General features: G+C 37.1%; 1 protein-coding gene across 3 annotated transcripts in view; it reads right to left on the bottom strand.

Annotated features, from left to right (window-relative positions):
• Positions 1 to 16,404, bottom strand: part of rttn (rotatin) — a 184,017-nt gene that overhangs the window by 143,001 nt on the left and 24,612 nt on the right. For 2 of the 3 annotated variants that reach the window (XM_052024021.1, XM_052024023.1), the window contains exons 9-15: positions 14,459 to 14,646; positions 10,234 to 10,349; positions 8,084 to 8,254; positions 4,680 to 4,892; positions 3,487 to 3,599; positions 1,377 to 1,503; positions 147 to 272 (exon numbers count right to left, since the gene is read on the bottom strand). In XM_052024021.1, coding sequence (XP_051879981.1) covers positions 147 to 272; positions 1,377 to 1,503; positions 3,487 to 3,599; positions 4,680 to 4,892; positions 8,084 to 8,254; positions 10,234 to 10,349; positions 14,459 to 14,646 — 1,054 coding nt within the window. The remainder of the gene's footprint in view (positions 1 to 146; positions 273 to 1,376; positions 1,504 to 3,486; positions 3,600 to 4,679; positions 4,893 to 8,083; positions 8,255 to 10,233; positions 10,350 to 14,458; positions 14,647 to 16,404) is intronic. The other variant, XM_052024022.1, reaches the window with a different exon arrangement.

Below are 16,404 nucleotides of genomic sequence, written 5' to 3' on the forward strand. Positions count from 1 at the left end.
AGCTAAAATGGTCACAATAGACTGAATGGCCTCCCACAGTCAATGGTTTCCTAATCAGATCAAATTCAATCTCCCCCCCACACCTCAAATTAATAAAGAGAGTGCCATTACTTTTTATACAAACATTCAGAAATCTAATTAAGTACCTTTGCTACAGAGTCTTGTAAGCCAAAAGTGCATATTTCATACAAAACACGAGGATGGAGGAGGAAATGAACACCATGAGATGCTGACGATACTGGTTTGGTAACATTGTGGATTCCCAAGCAATTCTTTGCAAGAAAATGTAAAAATAAATTCATTAATGCATCAAATACAAGACCAATTTTATATATGAACATTTGCTAATCGTGGCATTCAAATAATATTCTTTAAAGCTCCTTCTGTTAAAACATCAATTACAATTATTATTGGGATTACAATTTCATCTTGTTTTAGTTCCATGATGGTACTCTTGCCGAGACAGGTTTCAGGTTTATGCTCCACACTGAAACTTCACTCAGTTGACATTTCATGCAGTTCTGAGGACTATTCTGCTATTGGAAGTACTACGTTTTGAGTGACTCTTAAGAATGTGATACAAGCTGGTTTGCAGTATTTGAGGATGAACGGGGAATTCACATGGTTCATGAATCATGATTTATTCCTCAACCAACACCAGCTGAAACATTTTTTGTTCATGAATCTCATTACATTTTGTAGGACTTGCCATGTACAGATTGGCTACATAACAATGACGACGGCATTTAAAAGTTAATATGTTAGCAGTGAAATTCTTGAGATATGCTAAATATCACATAAATGCAAGTTATTTTGTCTCAACTTTGACCATTTCAACATAAGCACATGTCTTGGCTCTCTTGCTGACTTAGCTCTCACTGACTTTACAAAGGACCAAGATCCATCCTTCATCTTTAACAGCCAGCTGACATGAACACAAAGTCACAAAGTTATCTGCATAACACTGAACACTAACCATTCCAATCTTCAGTGATGGAATTTCTCACCAGCAGCTTTCCCCATCCTCAATTACCTCCGGCTGCTGTTGACTCATTTGTAACATTCTGCGGCCTGGCTATCCTCATGCTCCAGCTTTGTGCTGGCCTGTCTCTGTGACAATTTGCCTGGCCTCATGTTTGGCAACATTGTACACTATTGAAGATCAGTGAATGTTAAGATCCAGAAACAAGCTATTCAGCCGAATAGTGATATTTTACAATGCTGGAATATAGATACAGTTAATAAGCTAAATGGTGAAGAAGAAAAAGAACGTATTTATAAGATGAGGAAGACCAAATTAGGAGGAACCTACAGTACAGCATACACAACAAATCAATGTAAAATCTACAGAAGAGATCAACATGCTCTTAGCTCACCTTTACAATGGCTAAGGAGTAGCGGTAAGACTCAGTTTTAATAACTGGCAAAGGATGAGACAAGAGTTTTAGGAACACTTTCTGACTTTCTCCTTGAAGTATTGGGCTGGCCTGTGCTGACTTAGAACTGCAAAAAAAAAACAAACAGCTATAACATTCTTCACAGATTCTTTTACATCATAAATCAGCTTTAACCACAGTAAAACGTGAAAACTTCTAATATTTCAAATTAAGCTTTTTCCCAAAAAAATCTAGTATTTGAAAATATTTCAACTCTCTAGCCTATGACTAAAGATTTCTTCAGAACCCACAAGGAGGAAATAAACTGGGCCATACAAGAGATCTAATATTAACCATTTATTAGACTTTGTCTTGCAAGTTTGCTTAAAGTGCGAGTTTATCCTGTTGCCATGAGGAAAATTAGATGTCAAGTGCCTGAGTCCACAAGAAATACGCCATGTATCACCTAAACCAACCAAATTGAAATTAACAGCTCAAGAGACAAGAAGAAAGCATAAACCGAGCAGCTGAATTAGATGCAAATTGGATAGAGAATAGGGAAAAGGAACAAAAGAATGAATTGAGAGATTAAAAATCACAAAAGAAGTCTAACTTCTCTAGACAGTTTTAATTGTTCATTTTTGGCACTTCAGTTTGGTTAATAATAGTTAATACTTCATATATCACTGAAAGAGTATTTTGGACCCATCACTTTGTTGTGAGTTTAGTATATATCTACCATAAAAATACTTCAACTTCAGTCTATTCAATGCATTTCAATGCTGAAGCAGACAACAGATTCTACTTTTGTGAAGGGGACAAGAAAGCAGAAAATCTCAAACAGCAAATTTTGAATGGGGCTTATCCACAAATCGTCTTCTCATGTGAAGGTGCTGGACCATTTGCACATCAAATTCACTGTTATTTTGACAGCAAATTAGAGCTCTGTAACTTTTTGTGTTTACTTAAATGGATCAGGGAAACAGTTTTATTTATAAAAGTTGCACAATTAAGAGAGGAATATGTAATGCTATTCCAAAACGACACTCCTTCAGGCAGCATTTTTATAATAATCTTTCATGGGCATGGCTCTTAGAATCTTTATAGCAATAGATTTAGAATATTTTTTGAAATTAACAGGGAATACCTGAAATATTCTGGTTTATTTGCCAATTACAACTTGGAGGACAGAATTAATCATAGAACTGTTAATGTGCAGAAGGCAGCCATTTGACCCATGAAGTCCAGTGGGTCTGAAACTAGTTGGCTTGTTCACTATAGCTTTAGGGGTCACAACATGACGCCATCAGGGACCCACCTATCCTTTCAATTGAATTTGAAGATGATGAGCAAGCAAAATCTGCAGGTACTGAAAATGTGATATAAAAACAAAAAAATATGCAGCACAGGCAGCACTTGAGGTGAGAGAAACAGAGTTCACGTTTCCAATCCATGACCTTTCATCAGAATTACAAAAAATAACAAGCACAGTTTGATTGCAGAAAAGGGTGGTGATAACAAAGGAAACAACTGTGCGAGAGTGGAAAACAAGAGAGACCAAATAACCCAAGTTGTGCTGGTGCTGGCTGAGAGGGGGTGGTGAAGGCATGCTAACTGCAGATGATGCAAGGAGGAGAGGAGATCAGAGGAGAGAGAAAAGAAATATGGTGCTAGAACTCTGAGCTGCAGTTGCTGGAAATACCCAGGCAACATCTGTGGAGAGAGAAAAAAACTGAATTGATGTTACAGGTTTTATTGGAACAGTGTAGGGTGCCATAGACAGCGATCAAAATGGGAGTGGGATGGAGAACTGATGTGACAGCTTAATTCTGCATCCCGTTCCCACCATGACTTCTGACTTTGGCCTCCAACAAAACCTAATGTAACTCGATAAACAGCATGGGATCGTGACCAAGTTGACCATCATCAACCTAATTAAGCACTTCCTGCCCCACCTGTCCAGAGTCTACAGATGCCACATTCTCATCTCAGAACCCACATTACTGAAATGCAAGCAAATCATCTTCAAAGTCAAAAGATTGCCTAAGAAGAATATCCTGCATTTATGTTTATTAGAAGATTTAATTATGATGAGAAAACCCCAATTTACATTTCCGAGCAGATGTCAATAAACTTCTGGACCAGCTGCAGCTGCTGATGGTAGGGAAGGCTGATCACAGCCTGGTCTGCTAACTCAATCAATTCCATAAGATTCCTTTCACTCTGCAAAGAGAAGAATGTGATCAGGTTGACAAGATTCCTTTCACTTTCCAAATATGACGAGCAAAATCTATTTTAATATGAACAAAATCATCAAATTCTATCTAATGGGATCGAATCAGAGGATTATCATTGTTGTTCAACTATTAAAAGACAAACAGAAAATATTGCCATATTATTGCTCCAATTCCCAAAAGTAAAGCTGCAATATTTCTGCATGGCATCACTGTGACAATGATGACACCTGAGGAGTTCTGGTCTCATCAGTGGTAAACTTGCAATCTCTTATTTTCAAAAATATACTATGGCGCATAGTGGGTTGTAAAATTTAAAAATGTAAAAAAAAACATAAACTAACATAAATAACACAGAAAAAACATAATTAACACAGGTTTTTAATAGCCCATGAATCTAATGTGTAGACTTATTCTGAGCACTTGGAACAGCAATTAAAATTACAACTGATGATGCTTTTTAACAAACAAAATTAAAAATGGCTCTGCCAAAATTTGTATGGAAGTGCAATTTTTGTTTCATGGAGACTTGTAGATGACTGAAATACTTGTGTTTTCTTTAAATTTGGTACTCATTTTAATAGAGGTTCAGACAGAACTTATGAAGCTTAACAATTAAAACTTAAGAAAAATTACCGAAGGCACCTCACCTACATCTCTGTAGCCAGAAGATTAACAATAGGTATCTCAGAACATCTTTTATGAATCAGTTCTCATGGGTAATCATATTTGTTGCAAGAGGACTAATACTTCTCAATTAAAGTAAGAAGCTTTAAGATTTTATAAATGCAAATTATTATTATTTTGAAGTAAGGAAATATATTCGTATTAAGTAAATCGTTTAAGACAACAGAGTTGCAAAATCATTTCAGTGATATATTGTTATGAGTCTATAAATTGATCCACTCTTTCAAGTACTGTGGTGCCTCAAAACAAATCAAGTACCTGACCTGCTGTGTGAAAACAGAACTGCAAATTGCTCTTTGGAAAAAAAAGCAAATCAGTCAAATTCAACAACTATGTGTTCCCTAGTTTCAGAACTAATAAATAAACCAGCATCAGTACATACCTTTGCTTCAACATCCTTGATAAAGGAACATGCATACTCCATTGACTGTGCTACCTCTGTGGCTCTCTTGTATATATTGTAGCTCTGCAAGCTGACCTGCTCTAGGTAGACAATGATGGACTCATGAACGCTGAAATAGCTCAAACGGAATGGGACATCCAGAGACAGAAGATAAAGCGCATTCCCTATGCTCTCTGGCAGAACTTCACTAGCCTATGTAAAAAAAAAAATAAAAACTTTAAGTCACAAATAGAATCATTTCCAGAAGGATATTAAATAGTATATTAGTAACTCAGAGAGTTTTATTGGGATGGATAAGTTTATTAACAAGGTGCCTCATTACCACTTTCTGAAGAGATTGCAATGGCCAATTTCACAAAATATGAGGTCAATTGAGCTATCTAGTTCTGATTTTGAGAAAAATCGAAGTGATTATTCTCTCCGTAGCCTTGGGAACTAAAGAAAATGAGCAAAGCTCACTGCTCCAAAGATCTATCCTGGAAAGTACACATAGAAATAAATATCTCAAAATGCTAGCCTTAGATTGGAGCATGATGTTCTGAAGAAGGAAAGAACTGCAAACACTAATTGTCCCATGTGTAATTGGAGTATGACCATGGAGATATCCTGTAACAGTGAATTTACTTGCCATTCATTGTTCACAAATTAAGCCCTGGGATCAATAAAAGCAAAATGCCAGGGATTATTCTCCACAAATATTTAGAATTAGTTTAAATGATGCCTTTAGGAACTACAACCAAAAATAATCTCCAACATGAAGGCAAGAACAGAAGAAAAAAAGTGGGGAATGATAACCACACGATTACTAATTCTCAATTACCCCTTGCTACAGTAATTCAATAATTAAATCAGATGATTAGAAGTAATTAGGTAACACTTTAAGTTAGTTACGGCCTGTGGATCAATTCCCCTGAACAAACTGAACTACTGCACACAATCTGGTATTTCTATTTGGGTGATCATTCACCAGTTTATCACGTTATATTTGGCATTTTCCCCCCCAAATGTTGCTAATCAGTAATTAAGCGGATATCTTGGCAAGTCAGAGTGGTAACTTATTAATTTTTGATAGAATGCCAGATTGGGACCAATATTGAAAGAAATATTCTTGATTATATCTCCAGCATTACATGACATAGTATGAGTGGTAGACGCTACAAAACCTCCAAGGCATAAAAAGCTATGGGCCAAATAAATGGAATGGTTGGCTTGGACACAGTGGGCCAAATGGCCTGTTCTGTGTTGTATGATTCTGATTATGCTAAGAGGGAATAGGGAGGAAGCAAGAAAGGCTTGTGCTGCATGTTTTTATTTAATGTACCACCACAGAAAATTATTCCAAGTTGAATTCCTTTCTCACATTTTAATTCAGGGAATTGATAAAAATGCACAACAGTCAGCGTGCAGCATAAGGTTTGATTGCATTCTGGGTCTCCTGATGTCACACAGCATATTGCATAAATAGGCCTGGACTTTTAATCTGGTTGTTGTGCAGAATAATGTTCTTCTCCCACAGTCCCTACATCATCTACAATCTAGGAATTCCATCTGCATGAATTAGAAGGAGCATAATGTCTGCACAGATTAATCTTAATTATATAATATATCACAAAGATGCCTTTCAGAAGACCACCTGCACCCAACTAATTTCATCTCCCCAAAATCAGGTAGATCCAATTATTTCCAAGACAAGTTAGCATGGAAATCACCATGAAATGAATGGCACTGCTCCAGACTGCATAAAGGCTCTCCTAACAGTGGACACCACAAAGCTACCGGGAAGAAAGATTTACAAAATGGTTGGGTGTACTCAAGATAGAAAATTCAGCAATAATAATTATAATTTTATTTTTTGCAACTGCATACTTTTAGATAATTTAGGAGTATGCTGAATAATAATTGCTTTATATTTTTTCTCCCCACCTTATAAATACTCATGCATTTTTCAGTATGATGCTGTAATTCATTAGGTTCAATGAGATCAGTGATATTCAAACTGAGGAACTCAGACAGAGCCTACACAAGGGATGAACAAGGTCAATGCTCCAGTTATTCTGACAGATTAATGGTCCTATTTAGATTGCTTGATCCCCAAAGGTAACCAGGGAGGAAAACCAGCACGATTTAAACTTCAAGCCTCATTTATCACTAAAATTCACTGGAGACATCACATTGTCACTTTAAACGTTTCAGGGATTCCATTCAGCAAGCTAGGGCAGCGCAGAGGTACAGCTAGTAAAGTTGCTGCCTTACAGCTCCAGCAACCTAGGTTCAGTCCTGACCTCTGGTGTTTGTGGGTGGAGTTTGTGTGGTCTCCCTGTGACCATGTGGGTTTTCTCCAGGTGCTCCATGTCTTCCAACATCCCAAAGACATGTGAATTGGTTAGTTGACTGGCAACTGTAATTTGTCCCCAGTCTGTTGGTGACTGGTAGAATCTGGGGAGAAATTGATGGTATTTGTGGAGAATACAGTAGTAGGTGCAAATGGGTGCATATTGGCACAGATGGTTGGCACAGACTCACTGAGCTGAAGAGCCTGTTTTCTAAGCTCTGTGACTGTGATCTAGATTTTTGATTGGCAATATGTCTTAAAACATCTATGATGATGCCATACTTCTAAATATCAAGGATGAGCCATGATCATCTAGTTGATGACTCCACTGCAGAGAGGGAAGTGCTGCACAGAGTGAAGCAAAAGTATTCATCCCACTAACAATGCAATGGAATTTCAGAGTGAAGAAGAAAGCCTCTCGAGGATTATGAATTGCTTCAAAATTTAATAAAATAAATTTTATACAGCGAGTGATGTTCTGCAATATTTACAGAACTGACTTTGCTTGGCTGCTTTCTGGGAAATTGTTCACTGCTTCAGTCATTGCTTGAAAAAGTTCATACCAAAAGAAAGTTCCTGAATTGAAAGAAGCAAACATGTAATCTCACATCCTATGCATACTGCATTTCCCATACAATGTGAATTACATCACAATTATGTACCTATCAAGATAAATAGCTTATCAATATTAACTGAAGGAAATGCCCTTCAGAATTTTTATCAATTGAAGATCCCTTGCTCAGCTGGCCATTGTTATGCATGTTCATACATCGCCATTCACTGTACTGTTTTGTCAGACATGTTGCATAATGAATAGCAAGTTTAAAAAACAATGTTAAGGCAAGTCAAATGGAAAATTCTATACTAATTATAATTACCAGTGTACTCAGATACAAGGAGCAACAACAGAACCATTACGAACTATAATTACGCTCAAAAAGCCATTTAACATGCATAAAAATATGCAGAGAATTGTAAACTTAGATCTGATTGTGCATGAGATCCGATTTAATTATTGTGGAAGTGAACAGGCATAAATGCATCAGCTCACCTTCTCCACAGGGAGGACTATTTGCAGCAAACGTACAGTGAATAATGCAATGCTGACAAATGCCATTCGGTGGTGCACTATAGTCGCTTCTGGTTGTTCCACAGTAATGCTGGTATGATGATAAGCAAGAACTTCCCCTAAAGCATCCAATGTTCCTATCAGACTTTCCTTCTGTAAACAGAAATAGTAAGATGAAAAACATAACAAGTTGCTCATTTGAAGTACCATAAATCAATAACAGTGGTTAACTAATGCTGCAACTGGTTTGGCAAGCTGTAACGGCTTCTTCAACTTAAGTAAAGACTTAGTATTAGTTACTGTTGCATGCTGAGAAAAGAAATTGTCAATTAAACATATAGTAACAAAAAATATTACTGTTCAAAAATGTACAGTGATCTAAAAGTAACAGAAGAAAAATGGTTCATGAATGGGAAGATATCATTTGGTCTAAGGAAGCCCATTTGTTCATACTTCATCTCACCCAATCTACCAATAAATTGCATTCTTAATAAGAGCCCTTCCCTTATCTGGCCAATTATTTCAAACATGGATCACTCTTTCAGGGAAGAAATAATTTCACAACTATAATGCCATGTAACCTTTACCCAGCTTAATGCGGTGGCTCTCATTTAGTTACAATCAATATTTTGGATTATAAACAAACTAACTTCACTATGGCTTATGGATTTCTACAAGAAATGGATATCTCAAGGGGCTGGAATACAATGAGGAGCAAGTTATGCATAGAGTCTTGGTCACGTTCTATCTACAGTATTGCATTCAGTTTTGAACATTGCACCTCCTGAAAATAGCAATGCAATTCGTATGGACAGAAGTTTAGATGACCTTAAGATTATGGGACATTAGACAGGAGGCTAAGCAATAAAATTTATGTAACATTCAAGTGTGGAGATAAAGAAGGGTACAGGACAGGTGTACCAAAGATACTAGGACTTGGAATGGATTCAGAAACTTAACGTGTGTCCTGATTAAATGCCAAAAGGATCTTGGTGCAGGTAAGCTTAGTTAGTTATGGGAACATCAGGAATAAGGAGACATTATCTTAAAATTAGAGCTGGATCATTCAGGAACAAAATGAAGTTAGACTTGCTCACACTAATGGTCGTAGAAATTTGGAACTCTATTCCCCAAAAAGTTGCAGATAATTGAGGTTTCAAATGCATTTTCATTAGATAAGAGCATCAAAGTGTGTGCAGTAAAGGTGAAAATAAGCACTCATCCACCAAGATATGTTTCAAGTTTATTTGTGTAGTTAGAGAACAGGGCAGTTTTGTTTGTGTATTATTATTGTCTATGCAGTGGACTTATTACTGATTTACTGCTTCCCCCTACTGGTTACAACCAGAACATGCAACTATAGATACAGAAGACGTGATTGAAAATGTAACATCTAAATAATCATGGTACCTTTCCTGTGTAACAGCCAGCAAGATTTGATGCCAGATTTAATTAAGGTAGTTATCATTTAAACTGACAGAAAAACAGAAGTAATTCTTTCTGTATGCCAAGTCCAATGAAAATTTAAAAAGTGAGAATAGAAACATACATCACGTTGTTGATAGATTATGGCCTTTCTAAGAGCAGGGTGTGTTACAATAATCTCTTCCTCAGCTTCTCCAACCCCATCCCAACTTATTGGTATCCATTGTTATTTAATGCAGGGCCAGAATTTTTTCCTGCTTACGAAGATAACTTCATCATTCCCTGCACTACACCACCGAGTACTGGAAGAGAACCACACTGGCTGCAAACTACTTTTGGAATGTTCTGAGTTTGTGAAAGATGATACACAAATTCAAGTCTTTACTTTATCTAGTAACACTAGTTTAAACCAACATAGTAAACTGTAAACAAAAATCCAAGGGCAATTCCCACTGATGACCCTTAAAATCTTTGGAAACAAAGGAGCCGATACAATATCTGATACCCACAGGGAGCAAATAACACAAACAAAAACATATTGCATTTTGTGTAGAAAACTGAAATCATTACTAATTTAAGTCATTCGAAAAAGAGAAATTAAGACTGCTCTTTATCTCAAACACGTAAACAACCGTTCAGACCAATTCAGTTGCTTCTTAATAGAATATAGGGTCCTGCTTACAAAGATATTCCAATTAAAGTCATACCAGTTCTCGACCTGTCAGACTCTCATCCATCCAGACATCCTCGGAGATTGAATCACTGATAAGCATCACCACTTCCGTCAACAGCTCAAGCACATATATCACAATCTTCCTACTACCTGCAAAAAGAATTGGTGCCAACGTAATGTTCAAGCATTTGTTGAGTCAGATTATAAAATGAACATACTGAATATTGACTAAAATGGAATACTGACCAGCACTTAAGCTCTGAAGAAAAGTGTTTCAGAAATGAACAAAAGGATTTGTGCACATCAGCTGTTTAAAAACTCAGATTGCTTTATTGAATCTTATCTTAAAATACCCAACAGGAAAATTAAATACAAAGAATACTCCAGGCATTGTTACTAATGGTCAATGGCAAGGTCGACCTTGATATGACTCAATTGTTTATAATGATAGCCACACTGCAACTTTCAAAGCAGTAGTTATGGTTACAGAATCTCAACCCAAAGAATAGTTTCCTTGCAGCAGACAGAGTTGCCAGGAGCTCAAAAGTCAGTTATTAGGTATAGTGCAAACTCATGGAGTCAGTTCTCAATGAATGAATGGGAACTGTGCTGCCACAGTTGCGGTGTCATTATGAACCTGATGAGCTTGCAGAATTACAGAGCATTTTCAAATCTTCACACTACTGAAAGTATAGTATACCACTGATTGCTATCTGTTTCACCAAGTATTTTGAGAGCAACTGCCCAATAAAGAAAGGACAACATTTCAAAAGGCCAACAAGCAACACACTAATGAATCAAAACACACTCACCTCTGGCCTGTGGCTTCGCACACACCACCAACAATATTAACCTTGCAGATCAGTTCATCTTGGACTTCCACACCAACACAGCTGACCTCCCAACCTATCTCTGGACTTGTCACACTGCTTTTACCAACTATGGCTGGCATTAGGAATGCAACCCTATTCAAATGACTTGATTTAAAAGGGCAAGTAGTGTGTTTATTTTACTTTATGTTTTCAATTCTTTAATCTACAAGAAAGCAATTAAATAATTTTTTATTGCAGTAATTTTAGAATTAAATCTATTTGAACTGCTTTTAAACATCTCAGATGGTGGCGATGGGGGAAAAAAAAATCAGGTGGGGGTTGGTAAGTACAGGCAGCAGGTGGGATCAAGCATTATCCAGACAATTCTAATTTTGTTACTCCTCCCCCAAATTAGGGCTTATTATTTATGATAATTGTACTCTCATACAATCTTTTATCCCATCTCTATTATAATAGATTTGAATCCATCTTGCAGTAGTTGTCAACACTACATGAATTGTGCATCATCATCTGATAGGGTGCCCAGTTCTGAGAAAATACTACACCAGTTAAAATTTATTCTCATTTTCAAAAAGTATATACAGTGTACCCTCAGTGTTATGGCTGTTTGAGTAACAGAAACTCACCCTTGTGGAATTCACAAATCACTACCAAAAAAATTGAGATATGGAATAAAAATTCGCTCCTACAGAATTTGTGAGAAAAGAAATACCTAAATAAACAAAATGTGAATGAAACAACAAATGTTGTCAATTTTTGTTAAGGTTTGTATTACAGATAAACTTTTGTATCAAGATTTCAAAGAAAGCAACCCCTCCATAACCTTGGGGGTGTTTTCTATAAAGAAAAAGAAATCCAATCGCCCTCCAAAAGTTGGCACCTAATGTTACTCTACTTAAATTTATAGCAGCAAAATTGCCTCTAATTAACCTCATTCAGGCCCTATTGATGGTAACTTACTATAGAAAGCAAAGTCTGAAATATGTTAGCAGCTAAAGATGACAAATCTACTCCAGATTTCATCAGCAAGTGCGTGGAAGGCTGTGTATCAAAGAAGCCAATCCGAGTGTTCCACAACTAGAAACCATGGATGAACCGAGAGATCTACTCCCGACTGAAGTCCAAGTCTGAGGTATTAATATCGGGTGACCCTGGTCTCTGCAAGAAATCCAGGTACGACCTTTGTAAAGTTATCAGGGATGCCAAGAGACAATACCAGACCAAACTAGAGCCCCAGAACAGCTGCCAGGTGTGGCAAGGCTTGCATGTTATAACAATGAGCTAAACACATTCTATGCACATTTCCAACAGAATGTCACTGAAATGACACCACCTGCCCTGGCAGCTTCTGACGCACCTGTACCCACAGTCACCGTCACAGATGTCAGATCAGTCTTACTGAGAGTGAACCCACGGAAAGCGACAGGTCTGGATGGAGTCCCCGGCCGTGTCCTCAGATCCTGCGCCGATCGACTGGTGGGAGTATTCACATACATCTTTAACCTCTCCCTACACCAATCTAAGATTCCCACCTGCTTTAAGACGGCTATCATCAGTGCCAGTGAAAAATAAGTTAACATGCCTTAATGATGATTACTGCCCAGTGGTTCTGACATCCATTACATTGAAGTACTTCAAGAGGCTACTCATGGCACACATCGAATCCAGCCCCCCAGACAACCTCGACCCACTGCAATTCGCCTACTGCCGAAACAGGTGGATGTCATATCCCTGGCCCTACACTCATCTCTGGAACATATGGATGATGAAGATACCCATGTCAGACTACTATTTATTGACTACAGCTCTGCCTTCAGGACCATAACTCCAAACAAATTCATCTCCAAACTTCAAAATCAAGGACTCAACACCTCCCTTTGCAACTAGATCTTTGACTTCCTGACCAACAGGCCACAATCAGTAAGGATAGGCAACAACACCGCTGCGATTATCCTCAACACTGGTGCCCTATAAGGCTGCATCCTCAGCCCCCTACTATATTTCCTATACACTCATGACTCAGAAAGCTAGGGACATTATGAATTTCCTTGTTGACCCTCACCAATTTTTACAGATGCACCATAGAAAGCATCCTATCCGGATGCATCACAGTTTGGTACAACACCTGCTCTTCCAAAGACCACAAAAAAATTGCAGAGTTGTGAACACAGCCCAGTCCATCACGAAAGCCAGCCTCCCCTCCATTGACTCTGTCTACACTTCCTGCTGCCTCGGGAAAGCAGACAACATAATCAAGGACCCCTCCCATACCAGTCATTCTCTCTTCTTCCCAACGCCATCAGGCAGAAGATACATCAGTGTATCACTATGCTCAAGGACAGCTTCTACCCTGCTTTTGTAAGACTCTTGAATGGACCTCTTGATCTCTCAGTCAACCTGATTATGGCCCTTGCACTTTATTTGTCTACCTGCATTGCACTTTCTCTGTAACTGTAACACCATATTCTGCATTCTGTTTTATTTTCCTTTTGTACTACCTCAATACACTTGTGTATGAAATGATCTATCTGGAAGAAACGCAAACAAAAGTTTTTCACTGTATCTTGATACACGACAATAATAAACCAATTACTGAACTACCTGTGCACAATGCTATATGATATCAATCATCAGATAAAAATAATGGATGCATAACAGGAACAATTTCAATATTTCTTGATTCATTATTAGTCTCATTTTCCTCTTGAATAATAGCAGCCCAACAATTATCAAATATAAGAGTATTATTGTGGCATTAGATTTTCTTTACATGTGTTTTTAGTGCCAAAGTCACAAACTTGATATAATAAGTATACCATTCAGGAAGTTTTGAAATGCACTTTCAAATTCACTATCGTAAGCCAAATGCAGACATGAATTCCAATTTCCTCCTAACAAAATGCCTCACTCCCAAGCATCGGTGGAACTTTCCTTCCATGACAATGTGGATTTTCAGATTTACATTATAACTAATTATAGGCAAAAAAGTACCCAATTTCAGCCAAAGATTGATTTCAGGAACTGAGCAATACTGTTTTACAACACAATGCTATCAAGTTCTGCATGTGCTTTTATATAAAAGGCACTGAAACAGTTCCTGTCATTTGTTATCTTAAGTCCACCTTTCATCATAATGCAGACTCTGCTCTTCTTTCCAAATTGGTCTATGGGGTAAAGAGTATTATTGTGGCATTACATTTCCTTTACAAGTGTTTTTTAGTGCTAAAGTCACAAATGTATTTAACTTGATGCAATAAACATACTATTCAGGAAATTTTGAAATGCACTTTCAAATTCACTATCATAAGCCAAATGCAGACATGAACTCCAATTTCCTCCTAACAAAATGTCTCACTCCCAAGCATCGGTGGAACCTCCATTCCATTTATCAAAACTTGATTAAACAGTTTCCACCAGGCTGCTTACCTGTTCTGAGCAAAGGTACTGCATGTTCCAGGACAGTCACACAAAACTGTGGAAGACTAAGCTGTTGGAATTGAAGCTCCAAGGAATCCTCACTTTCCATTTCAGGCAGCTCCAAGTTGGTCAAGTCAGCCACAGAATGTTTAGACATCGGACTTCTAGAGTTAGGAGTTCCTTGGGAACTGCTTCCACTGTGATTGAAAAATGCAAAAACAAAAACAACATTAAACTACACATCAACCAATATTTACCAAAACTTCTGCAGAAATCACTAAAGATCAGACAGCCAATCATTAATGCTGTAACACACTTCTTCAATGTCCCTAACAGGATTCCAGTTCTTACCATCATATAAAAAGTATTGAATAGGACAGAAATTTCGTATCGCAAAATGCTACCTTTCATACACACGAGGTGAATTGGTGACAGTTGCTAAAACCATCAAGGAGGCACTGTTGTATTAATTTTTTTATGCTGATGCTACTCCAAAATTATCAACAGCAAAATGGTGTAACTGGTCTGAGGTCACTAAACCAAAGTATTTTGATTGCTTGGAAATCTAACAATATAAACCATCCCCAAATCAATTAGAGTTTCTGAACTTTCCGAAGCTTTATGTTTTTAAAAAATATATTTTTGTTACCAAAGAACTGAATGGCTTGCAACTTGGAAAATTCCCATTAAAACAATCTGTGACAGCTAAATTCTTTTGCTTCAAAATTTCCACAGTCAGAGGGTGTGCATAACTCCATCTGGGCCAACTGTAGTGAATGCACCAACCACAATCCACCTTCCCACGCTGATTGTTTGTGGAAGTGTTGAATATCATGAGCACTTGCCACTGTATTAGTCAAGTCATCAAAGATAAAAGCAAGAAAAAAAACAAAGTTTCATTTTAACATATCTGACCTATACTCAATTTCTTCAGTGCTTTAAATGGATCTTAACTCAGAACCTAAGTGTGTATACCAATGACATCATGATTCACAGATGTAATGGAGGACAGAAATAAAAAAAGCCATGATTGCAAAATTCAACTGCACTCCTCATTTACTGCCAAATAATTTATCACTTCAGGCTATTACTCTGATGCGAAGCAAAGCAGGAAAAATCTGAAACGATTCCATCTAAGTTTCACTTCTTTGCAATTCACACACTCCATAATCCTAAAGGATTAAATAGTAAAGGAATGCAAATTTTCATAGATTGTTAACAGCAATCGCTTCTCAACTGAATAAGTATTAATAGATCTTCAAAGAAATTCAAACAACCCTGAATCACCAAATAAAGAATGGGAAAAAAAAAATCAATGCTCGCATATATTCATAAGATGTAAAATTACATTAGCTTTTAACTGACGTATCGGTATGATAATTTCAGGGAATGGAAAATAACAGAGTAGTAATTTCAAGTTATTACAAGTGGATACTATGATCACCCAGGTCATATTTTCATTTTAAAAACATGTTTCATAGCTTCACAGATGGGAATTTGGTTTGTGTTAAAATGTTCTAATCTTCTTAAAATTACCCAGTACAGCTACTGATAAAACAAACTTCCAAAAGAAAACATGAATATCTATCACAGGAAGGACATTGGTAATGATTCTTAATTTTGCACTCTTAAGAAAAATAGTTACATCATGAATATGCATTTAAGAATGAGATGAAATCACAAGGACCACACATACACAGATAGAGAGATACAGGAAAAAAGAAACATTAAAAAAAACACAAGAAATAGAAGCATGGATTGGCCATCGGTCTTGAATGCATTCAATAGCTGAACATTCACAGCATTCTTGGGTAGAGAATTCCAAAGATTTCCAACATGAAATGAGCTCATGATGCGAGCTCAACTCACATCTATTTGACCTAATCTTAATCCTAAATCTTTGACCTCTAATTCTAAACTTCCCAACCAGAGGAGACAACCTTTCAGCTTTTGCC

This window comes from Pristis pectinata, chromosome 9, assembly GCF_009764475.1.
Source record: "Pristis pectinata isolate sPriPec2 chromosome 9, sPriPec2.1.pri, whole genome shotgun sequence".
NCBI lineage: Eukaryota > Metazoa > Chordata > Chondrichthyes > Rhinopristiformes > Pristidae > Pristis > Pristis pectinata.